Here is a 23,524-nt window from a genome sequence, read left to right as displayed (position 1 = left end):
ACACAAACAGCAAGAAGAATATTGCCTGAAACCAGAGCATAACACTGAACATGTTTTTCTCACGTTTATGCATGCTTTCACTAAGCTGTGGCTGAGGGTTGCCAGGACGATACACCAAAACTGTGAGACCAGGATGGTCAGTTCACCTGATTGTCTGGTTTCTACATCAAAGAATGTTTTACCTCTGTTTGGATAGGCAGCTAAACATCTGGATTTGAATACTTAGGTAAACCAAAATAAAATACTGTAAGTTTAAAAGCTGTCCCATCACTAACTGATACTGCATGAGCTTTTTTCTCCATAAAAGGGGGTTACTGTATTTATTACTTAAGCACTTATGACATTTCACTAACAATAGACTGTACCAAATGAATGCTTTTAAGGCAAAGAGGATTAGAGTTTGCCATTAATAAAATTATTTTAATAGATTATCTTCCATTTATCTTGGTGTCTCCATGATAGAAATCCCAGATCATAACTCAAAGCCATCATGATGCTTTTGTATCGTTACTTGTAAGTGAACAAATGATTATTACTACAAGAGATCTTATATTAGAGCAATGTTAGCATTTTAAACCCACTGTGATTTATGTTGCAAAGACATCTCACAAAGAGAGACTGAAAAATTACACCTCAATTTCTCTCTTTAGCTAAGCTAAAACTGCAATCCTGCTATCTTGAATTTGGAAGAAGGGAGATGGGGGCTTGAAATACAAGTCAGAACATGACTAGTCTAAGGATGCTTGGATTTGGCCTGCAGTGGCTGATGAATACTCAGATAGAAGCTGTAGAAGGGCCCTAAGCTGATTAGAGCTTTAAGGTGGATGTGCTGAGACCTTATCCTACAGTGAAGATCCCCAAAATCTAAAGGGTTTTAAATTCAGAAATGCTAGGTTTTATTAGTCTACAAAACAAAATAATTAATCCTTCAAATGGCAGAAATTGAAAGCACCTAGGTTTTGGCTATATTAGTAACTAGCCCAGAGTGATATGTGAGTATCAGCACAGCGGAACAGTTGGTGCTGATGAGCTGATGTCCACACTATATGCATTATGGGAGATCTACCTGTGTTCACATCCTCTCTGTTGGACATCCAATAGTAGCTGGAGTTCATCAGCTGAACTTCTGGAAAGCATCTTTCATCTTAATTTCATCTGCAATGAATTCAGTTTGTGGCACCTTGAGACCAAAGCGCAGCTTACAGGGATAGCTTTGAAATTCACTTCAAATATATGCCCCTGATCGAAACTAAATTACTAATGGAGCCATAATTTACCAAAGACACTGGAGACATGAAAAGGTGTTTACATTCAACTCCCTGGCTTCCTGCTGTGTTCCTGCGGTTGAGTCCCAGTTCCCAGGACAGTCTGCAGACTTCAAGGAATGTAACATGCTGCTGAGAAGAAGGCAGTCTAAACCCAGGTGCTATCCACCATGGGAACTTCTGCATTACTCACTGCGTTTAGCAAGAGCAGGACTCCTAAGGTCCTGTCCTTAAGGAAAGAAGTCAGCATAGCTCCATCAGCATGAATGGACTCATGCTAATTTATATCAGCCATGAAGGAAGCCATTAAAGGTGTATCTAGAGATAGACTAATAATAATAATAATAATAAGGTTTTACATACCTAAGAACATTTCATCAGAACAGTGCCTGAAAGAATAAAATAGTTTCAGATTTTTTTGTGTGTAATTTTACACAGGTGGTTATATGTTTATTTCACGAGGTCATGCGTGGTTCAAGACAATTTCTAATATTCTGTTAGTCCATTGGTCTTACATGAGGAGGATATACCAGATTCTGTAGGCTATTAACTCCCCATGCCAATTTGTAGCTGGACCAAGATGAACTGGTGGTGCAAATCATTTGGTACAAACCCTTTCAAGGTTTGAAATCAAGCATCTAAATATACAGGGGAATATCTCACCTATTCTCACTTAGCTTTCATTAACTCTCTGCTTCAACTTACTATAATTTCAACACAAATATCTAGTGACACAAAACTAACTAAATACACATAAAAATGTCCTTTGCCTGGGCATAGAAGTCTTGGCCTTCTATTTCTACTTACAGAACCTCATGTCTTCATAGAAAAATATCTGAACCTTTGGCGCTTGAAGTGCAGCCATCTTTATAAGCAGTTATCTGTCAAGTGAAAGGTGGTCTTTTTTAAAATCTGAAATTAACATACACCCTCTCCTTTATCATTGCTGCAGGGGATGGATGTAACTTGTAATATGTGAATGCTGGGGCTTCAGATGTGCTTCATGCTAAGACTTTGCAAAAAGCCTTTAACCCAAATGAAAGCTGAGGAGTTCAGAATCTCTTGAGACCCATCCCTAAGCAGCCTGCCCACTATACATTAGACTGTGCTGGCAAACTCCCTGATGACTTTGTCTCAAAGGATTATGCATATGAGGAAGCAGAAGGGATCTATGATGTGTGACCTGATTGTGGGGAGAGTGCAATAAAGGTCTCTGCATTTCTACCTTCTGGTAACATCAGCACTAGCACTTAATCACTTGTAATATCACAAAAGATGCATTGCCAAAATAGGCCAGATTTGTTATGGGGGTAAATAGGTGAACAGCCATAGAAGCCAGACAGTATTGTGCCAAAAAGTAGCCTTCAGTGAATTATGGTTTTATTCATTTCTAATATGTTTACTTTTTTTTGGTTTCTAATGAAAAGCAGATATCCTATGTGAAACACAGCATATGCCTACGGAAGAGAGGTTATTTGCTGTCAAAGTATGAAATTTTTCTCTGAAGCTCACAGAGAAGTTCAGAGCCAGACTGGAAGTGAACTCAAGTGTTTCTGGACTGATTTGCAAGATAGCAGCTGGTTTAACATAAGTGAAACCCTGTGAGATGGCTGCATGTTCACAAAGTTCCTGCTCCATGAGCCTGTAGTACCCAAACCTTGAGTTTCTCCAGTAGGATGTTGTTGGAATGTACAATAACAGATTTGAATTGTCATTTATGTCACTGTCATTTAATCTAGGAAAGGAAGTAAGGCCTTGACTAAAGGAAGACATCAGTATTTCAGAACACACTGTCACACACATTTAAATGCAGTAACTCGCCACATCTCGGATTTCTGTGCATACCTCTGGATAATGTAGTGGATGCATGTATTAAAATGTTTTCTGGAACTAATCTGGAGTTAAGTATTAAGTAATACTGAGGTATTAAAGAAAAGCAATATGTAAACAGCAATATGAACACTGATCTAAGTTTTCTGCCTCTTGTGACTTGCCTTTTTCCCTTTCTGTATCTATTGGTCCCAAGCAAGGAAGTGCCGAACTTTTAAAGCATTGTGTAGACGATTAGTTCTTTGAATCTGAGACTTTGTCATTCTCAAAATAAGCACCATGTTACCCTTAGTTTTTATTTGTAGACTTTGAATACTTTTAACGTCTTTGTTTTTTTGCCAGGGTACAGAACCAGATGATAAAGCAGAGTCGATGGGAACATTAAAACGATTGCAGAAATTGGTCCGAACCAAAAAAACGAATACACAAAGCTTGGAGGATGTCAAACATGTTTTGGTCCCCCTCGGTAAGTAAAGCATCATATCATCATTCTTTCCAACATTTGGCAAATGACACTGTATTGAACATAACTGTAAACAATCCTGTCCTGGTCTGTCATTCACCACCCACAATTTTCAAACCCCAACTGAGATGTTACTGTGATACCACTTCAGTGCTGACTTCCTCATAGTGTGAAAACCTGTTTCCTGTCACACTAGCTTGAGTTTTGTAACAGTATATCTTGCAAGTGAGGATTTTAGCTAAATAGCATTCCATAACAGTGGGGCCTCTGTGCTGGGACAATTTGGTTTTAGAGTAGTTCCTAGTTTTGTATCGTGTTTCAGATCAGAAAGGCAAAACTCCCAAATGCAAAGAGAACTTTCACTGTTAATCCATGAGTCAGTAGCAGCTGGGAGCGCAAGAAGGTCTGCGGTATGATAAGCAAGCTGGCCTCTCATCATACCTGATCGCCTAGGGCCGTAAGACAGAGGAATTCTAAACTGATGCTGAGCTCAGGTTATTTTCTTGAGTCTCCTATAGATCACTGATCTGCCTGTGCAGCAGTTCTTCATCTGAACTTATTTTGCCAACATTAATTTAACAGTGCATGCATTTGTTGTACAATGCATTTGTGTATATGATTATTTTTAAACCAATACTAGCAAAATGAGTTTAAACTATCTGATGAACTACTGCTCTGGACAAATCATTGCTTGGGCTGAAACACATGAGGAAATTTAGATTTCAGCAACTACTCTGTAACTACAACATACATACTGGGTAGGGGTGGGAGAGAAATTATCTAGAAAAGCTTTCAGAACTTTTCCAACATTTAAGCTAAACTCATGCTCTCTGCAACTATGCAGCAATATGACATTCAATTAGCAAATTTTCATGTTCAGTGCGGAACCAGTACAATTTTCCAGGCTTTTGAGGGAACAAGACAAATTTACCGAATGGAGAATAAATCTTGCTTTTGGCTCAGATATCTGACCCAGTACAAAATTCTGTCCATCTCCCTAATTATCATTATTATTTGCTTTTTATGGAGTCCTTGGCTTTTTCATGATATAGAATGCAACAGACAGCATTTAAGAAAAAAACTGTGCTATTTTCTTTATGAATTGCAACGTATTATAACAGAAGTATTTGTGTTTTTAAAGATACATTAGAAGATGCTTATCTCTCTGAAGAGGATGAAGAAGCACTAACTTCTTGCATGAAACTGACAAAATCTCAGGAGAAGAAGACCTGGAAAGACAACGTGAGGAGAAAAGAAGAGATGGAGACTAGGGCAGACTTTATTTCTGCATCTCTGGGCCGCTCATACACTTCCAGACTTAATAACTTAGGAACTATTTCAATCCATTCAGAAACCGAATTTCACTTGTGGAGTGACTGGAAGCCATTTCCTGATAACCAGCTCTGTCCTTGTGACTTCTTGATTTCAAAAATAGAAGAATGGGAAAACTGTACTTGCTCAACTCATCAGCCACATCTTACATATTCCCTAACTGATATGGACCTACACTACTCCTGGGTAAGTGGAAGTGGTTTCTTTTGTGCTGATATGCATAAAAAGTGGAAACTTTTTGCTCTGATTCAGCATTAAAGAGACGCTGTCATCTTCCATGTGGTTACGAAATGCGATAAACCAAATTTAGATTTCAGGTAAATGGATGTATGCATTGTTCAGGCTAACACCAGGGGTTCATATAGCCCTAGGTAGTTCATTTTTAACCATGCAGACATCAGCAGCATTGAGATGGAAGGCTTTAGGCTATTCTGTTTCTCATCACACACACTCGTTTTTTCATCTGTACATTAAATACTCATCCTTCCAGGCTTAGAAAACTTTCTGGAAGTCTGGGGTAAGTCAGTAAGGGCCAATGAAGCCAGTGGGCTTGGATCAGGCCCCTAGAGGTCACTGCAATATTAGTAAAGGATACTAGAGTTATTTAGACAAATCAGAGCTTGAAGAGGCAGGCATTGGTGTTTCTGCCTTCTTGGATCAGCTCAGCTGGTGGAGTCTAATTTTGCAATTACCTTTGTGGCAGCAAGAAGTTTTTAGGGCCAGATACAAAGGAGCAGAGTTTAATCTTGGTCTGAAATTATCTTTCTGGATAGCAATCCGGAGGAGGCTTTTCTATTTTAATTGCGGGCTTTTTTTAAAGGGTTATTTGAAACTAGAAAAACAAAACCAAGAAAAACTTTAGTTGGTGAGATATACAAAATATGGACACTGCAATGAGGCTTTTCTCCCCCTCCTCACTTGGCACAGCAGGTCTTCTGGCACTCCACATAGTGGTAAGCACATGGAGGATGACTGATTGACTGAAATATACCAGTAGCCTCTTTTCCCTTTATGCCCATTCCCTCCAAGGTGCTGCAGGGACAGTGGTTCTCACTGTGCAATAAGGCCAGCCCCCAGGAATGTGCATCTAAACCACAGGAGGCAAGATACCTGCTGAAACCTGCCAGCTGAGTGTTCAAATGGAGACCTGAGCAACCATAACCTTAGATCAGAGAGTCTCCTGCTGAAAACAGCATTTTCTGTAACGTGTGCTCATATATCATTAGGAAAGGTACACACGCATAGATGTATGGGTCATTATAGCAACCATATTTCTGAATACATGGAGGTAGTCATGGAGTTTCTTTTCAATGACACGGTAGCTGACATAACAACAGGCAGTACCTGAAACATGGGATTTATCTAGCTGAATGTAGCCCAGAAGATTTTCCTGGGATTTGACATAGAAAACAGAAAGGCTAAAGCTTTGATTGATGGAACTGTAATTAGAAGAGAGAGAAAGCAAACTATCCCTAAAAAAAGCTGAGAAAGGTGCAGCAGTGAAACCCTGGACAAGCTCAGCACTGCAAACTCCCAGGGAGAGCCCCTGGAGACAGGCCTTCAGGGCAGAGCATTGGGAGAAATAGGCTGGGAGCTGTGAACAAAGACTGTGCTCTGTAGGGTGAGTCTTCCTGGCTGCCAGTAAATAGGACTCTCTGGAGAAACCAAATTGTGTCAGGGATGCTGGGCTCCATCACATGCCTGTTCCTAGTGAAAGCAACTTTCAGCATCCCAAGCTAAGGCTGAAGTCCCAGGGCAAAATAGTAATAATAGATGTGTCGGTCAGATTTATGAGAACATAAGTGTCAATTCGAATAATTTTATTTCATTTTGTTACAAACAGGCTGTTAACGTTCTCTACCCTGGTGAGATTTGTCCTACCCATGTTACTATTAAGTGCCAGCAAGAGGTTTAGTGCTTTTTTTTCTGCATTATTGTTTATTTTGCCATCTGCTTTCCTGACGGGCTCCGTGACTTTAATGTATCTCTGTGGGCTTAGTGTCTTCAGATTAAAATTACAGGCAATGGCAAGACATCTCATTCTTTGCATTTGCATTCTACCAACTGGCTCAATTGAAGATTACAAAGACTGGATTTTCAGTTTTGCTTTTTAAGAATCAAACAAGCCGACACTGGGGGGTTTGCTATGAGGGGATCAGACACTGAGGATGATGCAGATGTTCTTTCTGATGTTGATTTACTTATTAGAGTAAAACCAATATACTCTATAATACTCTTTCTGATTCTATGTGTAAAGTATCGTTTCATTTGCTTTGTTGGTCTTGGCTTGGCTACTACTCTATCGTCTTTGCTGCAGCATGATGTGGAGGATATAGCCTGAGATGTACTCCTGAAATGCTAGTTGGTATGTCCTGAATTGAGGCAAACAGGTAAAACTGGTAGATGCGAGACTAAGATCCAAGATTCTGCTATTCCATCAGCAAACTGTGGCTGATCTGGTTTGGGGGACAGACAAATATCGAGGTTGGACACATATTATCCAGATTCACCTCAGCAACATACGCAAAGCTGATTGAGCCTAGCCTTAATTAAAGCTTGAATTGCAGATAGTAAATTAAGTAGTGCTCTCCCATAATCACATGGAAAAAGATCTGGATCTCTTCATGATAGACTGCTGTTTAGAGAGAGAAATATGAGTGATCCTAATTCCCTTCCTCCAGTTTCTTCCCTTGACTCCTTTCTTCCTCCTCAGCACTTTACGTGGCCTCCCTTATGGTGCTTCATATTGCCATTGTTTGTTTCACCTAAAACAATAAAAAGGCTGACAGAGATCATCCAAGCTGGTCACCTAAACAAGAACCGTGCGAACAGATTGCAAAAGTCACATCCATCTGCAGCTACAACAGGCTCACCAAACTCCTCCAGCTACTCTTCCTTCAGCCTCCCCCAGTTAAGCCCACAATAAACACCTGTGTTAACTAACTGCCTCCAGCACAGGGACATTGGAGACAACTCAAATCCCACCCATCCTGCCCACCTTCATGTATTATGAAAACATTTGAGAGGTCTGTATTTCTGTCCTTTAATTAAATACAGAACTGAGTGTGCTGCGTTACCATTTTATAGCCACGGTGCTACCGTTAGCAACTTTGTGCAAAGTTAACTTAGACATAGGTCATTTTTTTCTGCATTGTTCAGCTGTTTACAATATAATTAGTGGTTGGTCAAAATTTTGCTAGGGGCAACATAGAGCATTGCTTTTTTTGGTGTGTCAAGATTGCCATGTGAAATTATTGTTACTGATATTCTTCCTAAGGAGATGTAATTTGTAAATAGTTCTTCCTTAGAAAGTGGAAGAATATATTTGAGAAAATACTGAATACTTCAGCAAAAAAAGAAAAAAATGTGCCTGGATAAAGAAACTACTATGCTGCATATTTTCATATTACCACAAAGTATATTGGGGAGAGAATTGAGTGGTCCAGGCCGGTGTTTGTAACGTTGTGAATCAGCTGAAAATAAGGCAGAGGATGGAAGAAAAGATTGTCCAGACACCACTTTAGCAACCACTTGACCTTAATGTGAAAGGTTATTGGTTTTTATACTTCTTTTTATTCCTCAAGCTTAGCCCTGCAGAAAACAGTTCAGCTGTCTCAGACTTTTTTTTCTCTTTTTTTTTTAAATTGTGGTTACTAGAAGCTGCCCTTCTGCTATTCATATATTAAGATATTCGCTACCCTAACAAAGTAGTATACTTAGAAGTGCCACGTCCGTATGACTTTTGTACAAGCCATTTCAGCCTTCTGCTTTTTTTTCTCAATATGTGCAATTGCATAAGACTTTTGCAACCTCATGTAGGGCATGGAAAAATCTAGAGTCAGAAGCTTGGAAAGTACAGGAGCTTGATGGGCTTGACTGGCCCTGAAACAGGCATAGTGTGGAGCACATAGTGGGGTCACAGCTGAGGGGTCCTCTTCACAAAAGGCTTCCCAGACTGTCTTGGACAGCCTGAGACAGAGACAGAAAAGCTGATGAGTCCCTTTCTCCTCTCCCTCAATACTTTAGCATGCTACTTCACTGGCTGACCCATCCGCTCTCCCAGTAACTGTGCAATATGGAAGCTGTGTTTGTAGGATGACACGGGCATCCTTTACAGGAAAGGGAGAGGAAACAACATCTCCTGTTGGAGACAAATCAGCAGAGAGCTACTGGAAGTGGGTTTCTCTTCCGGCGGTATCTTAGAAGCATGGTTAGGTTTAACAGAAGAAGGATTTAGTCATTGACACCATAAGAATATTTATCTGTTGCAACCTGTGTTTGGTATTCAGTAAGAATGGAAAGACAAGGGTCATTTCCCAAGACTAGAAAAGACCCGGGATTTTGGTGAAGAGAAATAAAAAATCTAAGGGTGTCACAGAGCAAGATATTCTTTCTCTCCCATTTTCAGGTTAAGACGAGAATAAAAAGCTTCAAAAGATTGGTTTCTATCCAATATAAATGCATTACATTGTGGTGGAATGAACAAGTTTGGGGAAACTGCAAGTGACTTTATGCCAACGCTTGTATTCATTTTCTCCATATTCCTCTCAGGAATGTCTTATGGTCTTATCGTGGTTATGTTAGCCCTGCTATTATGGCCACGGTTCTCTGCCACTTCAGTGACCTTGTGGCTTTTTGCTTTCCTCCTGGTCTGACTTGCTTTCTTGTCAGACAAGCCATTTCTCAGCATCTCCCTTTGACACTTAGTAGACATGTCTAGCTTGACACTCATTTGTTTGTTGAAGAAACACTCTTCTTCTCAGCTCTATTTTTGGACATTTTCTTATCCTAACTTTTCCTGGCATATTCTACTTAACAGGTTCTGGTTCCTGGTTTCCCCATAACAGCCTTGCTTGCTTGCTATGATTGCGCTTACCCTGCACTCTTTACTGCCTCTGCGGCTCCTGATCGTCTTGGTTCTCAAAGAGGTGCTGTGTATTGCCTTGAGGTTTACACAGGTTATTGGATCTCTTGTGATACCAGTGACTGATTGTTGTTCTCTAGGTCAGTGGAGTGGGGAGGAAGAGTATGGACAGCCAGTAATGAACAAACAGGACAGAGAGTGCTCTTCTCTTGCAAAATGTGCTTCAAAGCTGAAAGCTGCATTTGACCATTTGCACAGCCCAGAGGTTGGCTGCAGGAAGATTTCTACTTCATTTCAGCCAGAAGTTTCTCCTGCGCACTAGACTGCTGCGGGCTTTAATGGACTTTCTGGCTGCCCAGTTTTCTTAAGCAATTTGACTGGTTTCTGCATTTTTTTCTTTCTTCAGCTAATGTCTTTCTGTTGAGAGACACCTGACCATGCCTTAGAAGAGCTTTCTCAATTACATTTTGATTTCTCATTTGGCACAAATATAGCACTAAAAAGAATGCCTGGAAATCCCCAAATTGCTTTTCTGAGACACCAATTTTCAACTGCTCCAGTCACTCTAGCTGCTTCAGTGTCAGTCATAAGTGGTCCTTTTAAAAGCTGTAGCTCTTACTTGTTCCTATTTCAGTGACAAGGTAGGAAACCAGATACTCACCAAGTATAAATCTATTTTCTACTGATGTTAGGTGTACCCAAGCTGAGGCCCAAAGTCTTTGCCCAGGGAAGAGATGAAGAGCAGCTGAAAGGGTGGCAGTAAACAAAGCAGTCAAGACCATGATGACGGGTGTTCAGGTGATAAGCTGTGGCTGAGACATGAAAACAGGATTTGTTTTCCAAGATATGAAACTGTCCCCAGCTGCTTCTCTTTCATCTTATCATATCTTCATTTACAAGCCCCCTGACAGGTTTCCTGTTGCTTTTTATAATATTCTAGCTAATTTCACCTGCTACCCTGCTCTCCCCATCCGTCCACCACCTCAGCCCTTCACCCTGTGTACTCAGCACCTCTCTTGCAGGGTAAAGAGATAGCTGGAAACCACCCCGTGCTCCCCAGACTGCAGAGTCTTCATAGATACACGAACTGATAGACAAAAAGGAACGGTGCCACAGCTAAATCTAGCACACAGTTAAATTCAAAGGCACTCGCTATTTCTCAGTTCAAACCCCGTCCCAGAACCTTGTGAAAGCTTATTTTGAATTTTAAGCCTGTGAGGGGGGTGAAGATTGAGATATATTTATACCTGTATGTTGTAGTCAAATGCTGGTGAAATTTGAATGGCTTTGATTTTAAAACTGGGGAAAAGTCAAGATCCATGACTGAATTTTCAGTGTTTACTTTTTCTGGAAATACAAAGCAAAATATTGAGTCAGCCAAAAAAATATACAAATGCTAGTGAACTAAGAGCACTCATTTTCCTGATGTGTCAGTGTCTGTAAAGTCTTACTCTGTCTCCTGTGACAGGGAGCTTTATTTAAGAAACTATTACATCAGGAAGTTGGTAAATATTGTATGGCTTGCTCCAGTTAAATACAAAAAGTGAGAGAAAATCACCTCTTAAAGGACAAGGCTTCATCTTTCAAGCTTTGTGTTGGAAGAGAGGAGCCTGGGAGGGCATCCAGCCTCGCTATAGCTGTACCCTTGCACTGTGCTGATAGCAAGTATCTGCCACCGCCATTCTGCATCCTGCAGTGATTTTTGCTACTTCCTGCATCGTAATGTGAAAAATTTAGAAATTTAGTGTCTTCATCTGTGGTGACTTTGACCATGCAGTCTCAAAGCAGGTTTTAAAAAATATGAAAAATCTGATGCTGCTGCTCTTCACTATGGTAACTCTTGTCCTATTTTATATTTTTAATACGTTATTGGAATTTTCATAGCTATATAGGGAATTATGTCACATTTTCCATTAATCTTAGAGGCAGGTATACCTAACTCTACTAAAAAGCTTAACAATTCCAAACTTTTCCCTCCAAACATTGCTGGACTGTTCTGTAAAGTTGAATTGCTAGTACTTGCTAGTATATATAAGGCAGAATGATAATTAAGTGAATTTATTTGCAGTAGAAGATATTTTAAAATACCACCGCATCTTTAATATGGTTACAGATAACTGCAGAAGAACATTTCAATTCACCTCAGCAGATTTCATGGGTTTGCTTCTGAAATAGCTGTTAGGTACTGCAGAGCTACAGCTAGAGAGAGAAAAGAAAGATTATTTTGGATTACTGTCATGAATGTAGTATGAAGAGGAATATAATTGTTGAAAGTGCAGGGAAAATTGTGCATTTCATATACTTATTCTTTGTAAATGGCATATGAATTCTTAATAGAAAAAAGGAATGCTACTTAGTTCATGAAACATGATTAAGAGTCAAAATATAATTAAACTAAGTGCAATTGTTGATAACAAACTGTCTGATGAAAGGATGACTTCCTGTTCGTATCCTTTAGAATTGCCAAAATGATGCACTTTTGCATACTGAAAGAAATAGATTGTATTGTCTGTCTGCTGCTTTATATCACACCTATGCTGTGATAATATTATCCTTTTTTGGATCTGCTGTCAGTTCAGTATTTTATAATTGACATTTTTCTTGGTTTTTTTATATTAAAAAAAAAATAAAAGCTATCATTTCTTCCCATAAACCAGACAAAGCAAAATAAAGTATACATTACTCTGAGTGAGCAGTGCTCCTGCCAAATGAATCAGCTAATACAGGCTGTGTTTTGATCCTGTGTTGTGCTAATGCATTAGCTCCTGGTGCTGGCAGGAACGTTTTGACCAATGAAGCCATCAGGTGCCTTGGGATCTGCCTATCCAAGGCTGCAACTTTTAAAGTGCAATTTATCTCCTTACACAAAGTAATGCAGTTTTACTTTTGCATAGCTTCATTTTTGAAACCGAAACTTTGGCCCGATCTTGTGCTTGTTGGGTTGGTGACAAACTTCCCGTTCGTAGTCAAAATGTTTCATTCTCACTGTGCTTGCATTAACTCAATATGCCTTTTATGTGTGTTCATCTTTATTCAGGAGAAAAAGTAAGCTTAGCTTCAGATATCTTCAATGTCCCTGATGAAGCTGAAATTAAAGTGCTACCCACATGACTAATTCGGTAAGGATTTTGAGGCTAAGGCTTCAGTAAGGAAGCCACAACCTAAGATGATTCAAGGATCCTTACCGACCTTAAGTTACAAGAATACGTAGGTGGTAGGTAGCAGTGCATACAACAATGCCTGATATTGCTTGTATTCTTCCCTAGCTAATTCAAGTGACTTTTCTTTTGGGGAACATTAATTTTCTGGAAGTTCTGAGCTGGCTCAGGAGCTGATTATGTTTACTTGCTTGTTTTGTGAGTGTAGATTGAGCTAGTTAGTCTCTTTGGTAAGTCGGCTTTGTATGCTTTAAAAAGTGTTCCTGTAAAGCCTATTTGTGAAATAAGCCTTTCATAAATCAGAAGAAATTAGTTCTGTTTTCATCTCCCTCGCACAGAAATGTAGGAAAAGTCACATATCAGTGCTCAGCAATGGCATAAATGGAAGAGTGAGGATTTTCAGCGCCAGAAAGGCATTAAGATTTCCAGGGCTGCAGCATTATTGTGTGTGTAATGAATGTGTTTTAAAGTCCAACAAAAGAAGTACTTCTGTTGTGACAAAAGCAGGGTATGTCTTGCATAATTTCAAACTTTTTTTTAGGAACTGAAAATTTAATTTGAATACTGGGTTTTCATCCAGCTTTGAGACAATAATTGTGGGTAAAATGCACAAGAATAGGGCCTGAAAAATAAGATTGGAAGTGAAACAATGTACACACAGTGGACACACCTCTAATTCTGCTATTTAAATACTTTCAGGTATATGAATAGATCATTAGAAGACAAAGACCAGGGCTTTTCAGAAAGAACTGGACAATGATTTGTATCTGAGTATTCTCTTGTATTTTGAAAGGAATTCACCTATGGTAATGAAATTTCTGGACTGGCTTTCTGTAGACATTTAATTGGTTGAAGAAGTTCACCTTCCCTAATACATAAGCAAAGCAAATTGGAAACGAACATAACCTAATTCTTGCTGGAAGTGCTTACACTCCAATCCACTTGAAGAAATCTAGCTGAATATTTTTCCTGAAAGGACCAAATTAATTAGGTGAAATGGCATGAAACTTCTCGTTCACTTCTTACAACTTATGCTTGATAGCACACCACAAGAAATGATGACAGTGCGTGGGAAATGGGAAAAATCAAGAGTTCAGATAGTTTAAGATCACGAGAGAAACTTCTGCAGATATTTTGAGGGTTTCTATATTTAGTTCTGGATTGTGTAGGTGTTTTAATACCTAGATTTCCTTCCTCACAGATCATCCTTCCTTCCACGTAACTCCCCTAAAAATTAATCACCATGGCAATACAGTAATGCATGTGGCCTCCGTTACGACAGGGGACTAGTGTGTAAGCTGCCATGCTAGCTCACAAGACAGTTCTTTTTCTCAGATAAATACAGATGACAGCTCACATCCTACATCAAGATGTGTACAGGTGGAAAAGAGCAAAATCAGTTAATTCTGGTGGCCATTTTAAGACAGGCAGGATATTATTCAGATTTTTTAGTCTGAAAACCTTGAAGTCAAACTCCCAAAACTTTGCTTGCAGCTATATTCGCTAAAATTTTCTGCACATCTAACCACAAGGTCAAAACCTGAGGATTACGTGCAGTCAATGACCAACTGCAAAGTAAATAAGTTTTAACTCAATTTCTTAGCATTTCACTGAACTATAATGACAAAATAAATCCTTATTCCAGTTCTTCATAGCAGCATAGCTCCCTTAACTCTGTGAATCATGATCCAGTGATTAAGGATGTAGATAATGCAGATTCAATTCCCTGCACTTCCGCAGACCTCTTGTGTGATATTAGACAAATCACTTAACTTGTCTGCCTCAGGCTTCATTTGCAAAATGGGGATAGTATGTTATTTTACACATCAGACTGTTGTTGCACTGGCAAGAATACACTTACCAACTTGTGCAGCAGAAGGGCAGGAGTTCAAACAGTTTATTTGCAGGCTCTGACACCTCGATTCAGATTCATCCTTTGCACTGAATGAGACAAACATTCAGTAGAGAAAATGTGGTAAATATTAAAGTTGCATCACTAAAACTGCATCGTAAGACATACATGCATAGGGGTGAGATTCAGGTATCACAGAGAGCATTAATTCTACCTTCCCTTGGCTTTAAAATTTTGTTTTCTTAATCTAATGAGTTTGTGTGCGTATGGTATGCAAGGGTGCTATTTTTAGGGGGTTAGGTATTATTATTTAGGTTTATAGGGGTGTTTGAACCCAAAGATGTTTTAAAGATTTTTGTGAATTTTCACTTCCTGAACTAGAGGAGCATAATATTAACATTTGTCTTCACCAGTTTGTACATATATTAAAAAAATTATTTGCTGTAAACTAACAGGCCTATATCTAGCTTTCAGAGTTTTGCTGCTCCTGGAGTGAGACTCCTCTCCAGTTTGCTGTCTGTGGCTCAGCAGAACTTTTAGCAGATCATAGAGCTGTCGGAGGGAAAAGTTTTGTTGCCTTTTCATCAACCTCTGTTTCCCGTAACAGCAGCAGCAACACAAAGGAGACAGAAAACACACAAGATAACATGTGTGAAAGAAGTAAAAAGGATCAGATAGGTGAGAGTAAGAGGTAAAAAAAGACTCTCTAGAGAAGTGGTATGCAACGAGTGAGTCAAAAGCTCATATACTTTGTGGGGAAGCGAGAGGGGAAGGAGTTTGATAATACAATGAAAAAAGATCAGGAGTGGTGGAGGGAATCCTGAAGAAAAGTGGGGTGTTTGCAAAGAGGCAAAGCGTCCATCTCTCTTTCCACAGAGCACAGTTTCAGAGACAGCCTCCCCTTTCCATTCCCTTCTCGCCCCAAAAACAAGTTACTGACACGTAAGAAATTACCTTATACTTACTGAGTACCGTGACAGTCCCTGTGAGTGCTTTTAGCCCACAGCCTGAGATAAAGCATGTTATCTTAAACCCTTAATGAAATAAATTCATGTGACTGTGCTTCACTTCATCTTGGTGATGGGCTAAGAGCATGTTTCCAGCCCGTTAGTGAGGTTCAGCTGACCTGGGGCAACCGACTCAACTGTGACCATTCAGCCCTGGCCCGAAGCATCCCATGGAGCCCCAAATGAGGCAAGCAGGCCACTAACCATGACTGGCACAGGGTGCAGCAATCACCTGGCCAGTTATCCCCAGTGAGGGACTGGGTGCCAAAATCCAGCAGGAAAAGTGCCGCCTCTCCTTTATGGGGGAGCTCAGCGTGGCTGGAGCTTGCCCACCCTCCGTCACCCCTGCACTGGAGCAAGTGGCTGATGGATTGGGGTAACCACCTACACCTGCCAGATACACATACGGAGCAGGAGCCAGACCTCCCTGCAGCGAGGTTCAGGCCTGGAAGTCAGCATGAGAGCAAATCAGCTGCTCCAGTCTCATTCCCTGTGTGTGTGATTTGGCAGGTCTGCTGATGGAGCTAGCCTGACCCACATCCTGCTTGATTTTGAAGGTATTGACATTAATGTTAGCACCTGAATCAAGTATTGCAACAGATAAGCCCACCGCTCTGATACAGAGTGTTTTAAGAAAAGAAAATCAAATGTAAGTTTGAAACTAATCACCTATTCTTGATGATGAAGTGTTTTTGTGTTTCTGCTGGCTATCAATCAGGTAACATATCAGTTAGATGGGTAGAAAAAAAGTTTTAAAAACAATTACAAATAAAGCCATCTTGTCCCTCTCTGTCCCTTCCAAATTTTGATTTTCACCCACTTGAGACCATTTTCAAGGAGAAAGGAAGAATAGCATTTTCCTCTAGAAGCAAAATGAAACTGAGGACCTGCAAGTGAATATGCAGTGTACCACATTTTATTCCTTTTCATGTTAGCATTTGCACAGCAGTCCTAACGCTGTGATGGCACAGGGACTTGACACTCTCACATCAGTGAAGAAATTCAGCAGGAGATGTTTACTGGTAAAAGACGGCTCAAACTACAAAGAGTTTCCTGACAGCAGGCTGCGCATTAGAGTTAATCAGAATTTACTTTCGTTGATCTTGATTCTAATCAGAGATAGGCAGGCAGACATCATGTACATACCTTGAAAAAATCCCCTGCTGCACTGCCAGTGCTTGCGCGTTAAGCTGGTCTTCTAAATGCTGAATGAAGCATGTCATGTTTTGTGTATGAGATTAAAACAGAGAGCCTAAATTTATTTTTAGATCAGTTCCCTTTATTGAAAATCTCATATTTGGGTTTTCTGAATAGATGTGCAAGGCAACTGTCACTCTTTATCTGTAAATGCCTTTCTGGGAGGCTGATCTTCAGCTGGATAACTATGAAACAACAGTCATATAAACCTGAAAATTACGTGGGATAAAATGCCCTTGTAGCTGATTAGTAATCGCAGTGTTCACTAACAGAATCCATTGGGATGTTCTAGGCTTGAACATTGCGATGTAGCTTTGAGCTACATTTTAACATTCACTCTGAGAAACAGCGCGCTGTTCACTTACATGCCTGCACCCACAGCAGCATCATCCTGCCAGTTACTTTCTGTTATTCATCACAGACAGTAAAGTGTATTCTGCTTACAATAAAATGTACAGGAAAACCACTAGTGACGCACATATTTCTGTTGGAAATTATTACGCGGATGCTGGATAAGCCTGCGGCTGTGTTTTACAAGACACCAACCTTGTTGACTTTGAGTTTTCCCAACAGGAATACTTAGAAGATATAGATACAACTTTTGCTCTTACTCTTCAAGGTAATAAGAAAGGGATTTGTTCAATAGGCGAAAGCCAATCTCCTTGAGAATCCTTCTGTCACAATAGTATAGATTTTTATTAGCGTTAGTGCTAACCTTACATAGTGTAGGTTTGACTGATCTGTTCATCTACTGCTAATGCAAGAGAATGTGTTGGGATCCAAGTTTGAGATAAGTTCTTGGTACTTCATTTTCCCTTTAGGCCAGGCAGTGTTGGGAGCACGCCAAGGACACAGTCTGAGGGCCTGGCAATGAGACACTTTTTCTTACTCCCAGAGTAGCAACCGCTTCTTGTACCAGACACATCTTTAAATTCAGTAGGAGCTGGTAGTGATGGTCTATAGCCTGTCCCCGCCGTATTTCTTTGTGACTCCATTGACCTTAGTGGCAAAGGATTAGCATAAGAGAAGGAAGAATCACAAAAATATTTTTTCAGGAAGAGAAGGAAGCCCAATAATCTGAGAGAGGCCAAATTCACAATTCTTAGGACTTGGCATGATGGGGGTATTCCTGCTGCTCTGCACCCTGACGGTTGCTTAAACAAACTTAGACTCCACTCTGTTGTTGTTCCCTCATGCTGTTTCAGTGGATGTATGGCATTAAAAATCTCCACAACATAAATTATTTAGCAAAGATCAAGATTTAAAGCTAACTTCAGATGTTAGTTATTAGCTTTGCTGAATAGCCGGTTTCTGCAGACTTCATAAGAATTATACTTTGTACAGGATAGGAGTCTTCTTGATATAGGGTCAACCCTCTGCCAAATCTAGGGTGTAAGCTTAAAATATTCTTTAATCCTGTCTTCTCTCTCGAAGACTCCGAGTTTCTGTATCTTCTTTATTTTTTATTCCTGATGAAAAGCACATAGGAGCCTATTCAATAGGAAATTACACATGCTGTTGCATGAAGCCCCTAAGCATTTTGGACCAATTTTCAGTACTAAGTTCTGGATGCTCACAGTGATGAGTTTGCAGTGAGCGTGGGAGTTTCAAAGATGGGACCTTAAGCATCCAGCTCCATTCCCCAGCATCCCAATGGAAAATCACAGCCTCAATCTTTGGAGTTAAAATTTAAAGTGAGTTTTTAGTTTAAGTAGTTATAAAGTCAGCCCAGCCTGCAACATCTGGCTTCTTTCATGGGTTGTTAACAGGGGAGGGAGGGCTTAACTTCACTTTTTCACTCTTGTTCCTTGTAGTTTCTGTAGAGTCTTTGCCGTGGTAGTTTATGACGAGAGCTCTGCTGAGGAGTAGCAGTGACTGTAACTGTGGCTGGCCCTTGCACATATTAGACCAGGAGAGGGAAGTATCTAGCTATGTTCTGGCCCATAATTAATACATATGAGGAAATTGTGTTCTGCTCATGAACATTCCTTGAGGAAATAAAGATTAAATTTGTTAAGTAAATTATTCACTGCAAATTATTCACTCAGCTCCACTTGCTATTCTGAGATTTCTGCAATATCTAAGGGAGCTAGATCATACAGAGAGAGGCATGGCCATAAAAGCAGAGGCTGAAGGCATGATTCATTTCTCATACAAAATATAAGTCTTATTTTAATTAAAATAAACAGCCTAACACACTCTGGGATTGCGTAGCATTAGGGAAAGCAATGTACAGTCCCAAGGTATCTCTGAGTCTCCAGTTAAACTTGGACCAGATTTGTCTGATGGACAATGAAAAACAAGTTGCTAATACGAAAAAAGACTCATTTCATTTGCTTTTTGACAGGTGGCCAGTATGCTAAACCCTTCAATCTACTTTGCAGTCTACTTTTTAGTTTTATCAGAATTACCAAGTATTGAAAGGATAAGTTTACACTTGCAGTTTAGACTGGAAGTGATCTCTCCTTTCAGGGCAAGGTAACTGGATGGAGCCACTGAGGGGATATGGCACTGTTGCAGCACTTGATATCGTGTGGGAGGGAGGCACATAAAGCACTTGAATATCCAGGACTATTCATCATGGTCTGTTCATTAAAACTGAATAATGATAATAATAAGCTATAAGGTATGTTGCCTTTTATAAATATAATGACAGTGGGAATCATTCTCATGGGGTGATCTTAATTATTTTTAAGTGGATAGCCTTTTTCCCCATAGGACTTCCCAGAGAGAAGACTGACATTGCCTGCATATTTCAGGGTGGAGGAGTCAATCCAAGCCCCATAAAATTCACCTGAAAAACTTCTATTGATTTCACTGGGGTTTGGATCAGGTTCAGAGACCAGCAAGGAAATGAAATGTTACCTGCAGTCATGTCCAACAGAAAACTAAGTGAGAATTTTTCTTCTAATTTTACACAGATATTCATTGCCTTTTAAAAAATTAGCTTCAAATACAGAGGATATAACCACCAAGCTTATTATTAATTTTTAATTCCAAAGAGCTCCTTTTGAAATGCATTGGTTAACTAAATTAAATGAACTTAATGTTATATATGTTTGATTTTCTTCACTTTGTTACTTTTTAAAACTAGTGTGGGTCAGCCTTCCAAGGGCAAGAACATAATCAGGTCAGCTTTCAAGCTGCTATAATTTTTCTGATATGTGGATGAGGAAAGGAAATAGATATGGGTGGGTACTATATCTCTTGAAATGGCCTCTTTCTTCCTGTTTAACAATAAATATTCTACAGAAAGGAAGCTCATATATTACTCGTCAGATGAGTTCCCATTTTATTAATCATGAAGATTTTAACAGGGGCCTGAGACAGGAAATCACAGTCTAATGATCAGCAGAGTCTGAAATCGTCACGTTTGGATCAGGTTAAAAAGAAAAACAATATACTGCAATGTACATCTATGTAGATAAATAATCAGGCTTAATTACTATTAAAAATACTTACAGCTTTTATAACAACATATGGCCCTACTGAATTACTAAGGCTGATTAAATGTCCATGGTAAAACCTCCTTATGGTTAGAAACTTAAATGGACTTTTCAGGTGTTGTTATCAGATATATGAAAGAAACGTATCTCTCAGAGTTCATCATTATTATTATTTAATTATTGATTATTAATAATAACCATTATTATGAACTCTGATTGATATGTTATTATTAATAATACTAGCTAATAAATTCAGCTCTGTTCTAGATGAGTGTAGTTCTGATTAAAATGTGAAGTGAAACATCTTGGTTAATGGGTTGAGGTTCAACACATACTCCACTGCAATCCAGTAACCTAGAGAAAAATCCTGCACTATATTTGGCAGAATTTCAGTGCCTTGACCCCAGTTTCTCCTCCTCTTCTTACCAACCCTTAGAAGTTCTTAGAAGGTCTGGAAAGGAAAACCTCATTATACCATTAGCATATAATAATTATTCGTTCATCAGTCAGTCTCAGTCCATTCAGTTGCCCGTCCATCAGAATCCAAGAAGGCCTCCAAAACTTTTATTAAACATTTAAATAGAAGTCCAAATAGCAAACTGAAATGGGAATTCATCTGATGAGCAGTGTCTTATCCCTTCCTGGAATACTCATATGATAGAGGAAGAAGACAGCAATCAGCCAAGAGACTACCCGCCTATCTAGCATTGTGTCCTCATAGATGCTTCAAAAAGTTAAAAGTGTTTATGGGACTGGGAAAGGCAATTCTAAGAAATAAGACCTGTGCATTTCTTACCAGCTTTCAGCCATCAGTTCTTTTAGTTTTCAGTTTGCATGGTTTCATGTTTTAGCTTTCCTTGAAATTTGAGTTCAACCATATTAAAAGAATGACATAGAGAAAGGTCTGTGCACTGAGTATTTGGATTGACAAGGACTTCTGAATTTTTATTTGGTGCAAGAGACCTCCACAGTGACTTGCTTTTTTGAAAGAGCTTTTATCTATGCAAAACTTATGAATAAAGTTGCTTAGAATAGATTTTCTTGGGAAAAAAAATTGAAAAAATGTTATAAAAATTTTCCAAAAAAAAAATTTTACCAAAGTTTTTTCTTGACACTTATTGTTGAACCTTTTTGTTGCAACTTACTTAGAAATAGATTTCTTTTTCATTTGTAGTAATGTTAAATTAAGATTTAGTTGAAGTTCTGTGGGTGGGCCAAAAGTTTGGGGTTTGAAATTGAGAATTTGCCTCCATCTTTCAGCAAAAAGTTGGGAACTTTTTATGGTTTCAGGTTTTGTGGCCTATGATTCACAACAAATAAGTTTTACTTAGGATACTCAAGACTTTTGCTTGTTTGACTTTGGCAAATAATATCAAGCAAAATGAAGCAGAAATTCAAAGCTACCTTAATACCTCCACTTTCACTTAGCCTCTGGGCTGTTTTTCAAGAGGGTATAAAGGACCTTTGTCATTCTCTTCCGTCTCTTTGTTGCAAGCCTTCTGTTAGACTTCCTTTTTCTCCCTGTGACTTTGTCACCAAATCAAGGACAATGGAGGACTGAAAAGTGCTGTTTCAGGGAGTCCAAATTCTGTGATGAATGGCAAAAAATTATTCCGCCATGTAAAAGAAAAGATGGCTTTAGAAACCTTCCCTTCTCCGCCAGCCAGTGACCTTCAATCTCATTGCTTTTATTGCATTACTGTAGAGCTAAGAGAGAAAGGGAGGCACTGGGGACCAGCTAGACCACGTACCACAGCACAGTACGAATCTGCTGGGGAATAATATCCCTTGGTCCTTGGAACAGCAGCATACATTCTTCACATCTGAGTCCCAGCAGAAGTTGTAATGAAGGGTGCAGTTAGTGCCACAAGGCTGAGTGGGGAAAAATGAGAGAGGAAAACAGGGTGATTTTCTTGAGGTTGTCGAAAGTCTTACTGAGGCCTGATGGTGACACAGAAGGAGGTAAGTCTTACAGCATTTCTCACTCTGAACCCTTTCCTCGTTTTCAACTCATCTCCTTAGTGCACCTCTCTCTTTCTTTTCCCCGTCACTTCCTTCCCTCCTTCCTCACTCCCTCCCCAAACAAAGATTTCAGCTCGCTCACCCATGCCGCAAAGCAGCTGTGTGAAGTCACATCCTGATAGAATAAGGAACTGCGTAACTGATGTACGCTTGTGCAGTACGCTTCATTGTACTTAGTTTGGGTACAAGCTAGTAGCAGTTGCACATCAGCTGGATAACCCTGAATTTAAAATGTTGAAGAGAAAACCATCTAACGTATCTGATAAGGAGAAAAGTCAAAAGCCAAAGGTAAGAAGTTTAATTTTTAATGTCAATGAATAATAACAGGAATTCTTAACAATTTTTAAAAGGAGGATTTCCTTTTAAATCCTACCGTCAGGATTTCCTGATGTGCTAGCAAGTGCCTCGGTGGTATAATCTCAGGAATCTATTTGTATATACTCACTTTATAAAAGTAATGATCCAATTCAAGGAATCATCATTGTGAACTGCTATAGCGGTGCTAAAGAGTCCTGGTACTGGACTTTGTCTATTGTTATATGCTCTGCATCAGTCTTTTAACAGAGGGGCTCACAAAAACACCCTCTCTCCCTTTGACCTATGATAAACTGATGGTGTCCCACAAAAGAGTGTGAGAATCAGTGAAGAATTAGAAAAGCTATTAAATTTGTTCCTTATTTTAATAAATTCGCTTCTGCATCATCATAACCAAAGGAGGAGAGGGTACTTGGCAATCAGTGTTTGTTATCTTCACTTTTCTGGGATTTATTATACTTTCAGCCTGAAATAAATACTCTGAATAAATTGATTCTACACTGGACACTTTCCACAATCTGGAATTGCAGGAGAGAAAGTGAGAGTTTTGCAAGATGCATAAGCATGTGTCCCATGCTAGAAATTTATTTTCAGTCCCTGGACTGGGTGCAGAGTGACCTTTGCAAGTGTATTGTAAGCCTGAAGAAAAATGGCTACTGCTAGACCTGAGCGCATCAGTATCCATTTCTATTTCAGTTTGCCAGTGCTGAAAATTTAAATAAGAGATTAGAAAAGCCTTTTAGTATATCTCTGCTCTCAGAAACTCACTGTCT

At 39.4% G+C, this 23,524-nt stretch overlaps 1 protein-coding gene across 3 annotated transcripts in view; it reads left to right on the top strand.

The window, feature by feature from the left end:
- Positions 1-23,524, top strand: part of SAMSN1 (SAM domain, SH3 domain and nuclear localization signals 1) — a 90,535-nt gene that overhangs the window by 30,251 nt on the left and 36,760 nt on the right. For 2 of the 3 annotated variants that reach the window (XM_075491844.1, XM_075491845.1), the window contains 2 exons: positions 3,438-3,561; positions 4,700-5,076. In XM_075491844.1, coding sequence (XP_075347959.1) covers positions 3,438-3,561; positions 4,700-5,076 — 501 coding nt within the window. Of the gene's footprint in view, positions 1-3,437; positions 3,562-4,699; positions 5,077-22,631; positions 22,725-23,524 lie in introns of those variants that run through there. The other variant, XM_075491843.1, reaches the window with a different exon arrangement.

Source organism: Mycteria americana, chromosome 1, assembly GCF_035582795.1.
Source record: "Mycteria americana isolate JAX WOST 10 ecotype Jacksonville Zoo and Gardens chromosome 1, USCA_MyAme_1.0, whole genome shotgun sequence".
Taxonomy (NCBI): domain Eukaryota; kingdom Metazoa; phylum Chordata; class Aves; order Ciconiiformes; family Ciconiidae; genus Mycteria; species Mycteria americana.
This window is presented reverse-complemented; position numbering and strand designations above follow the sequence as displayed.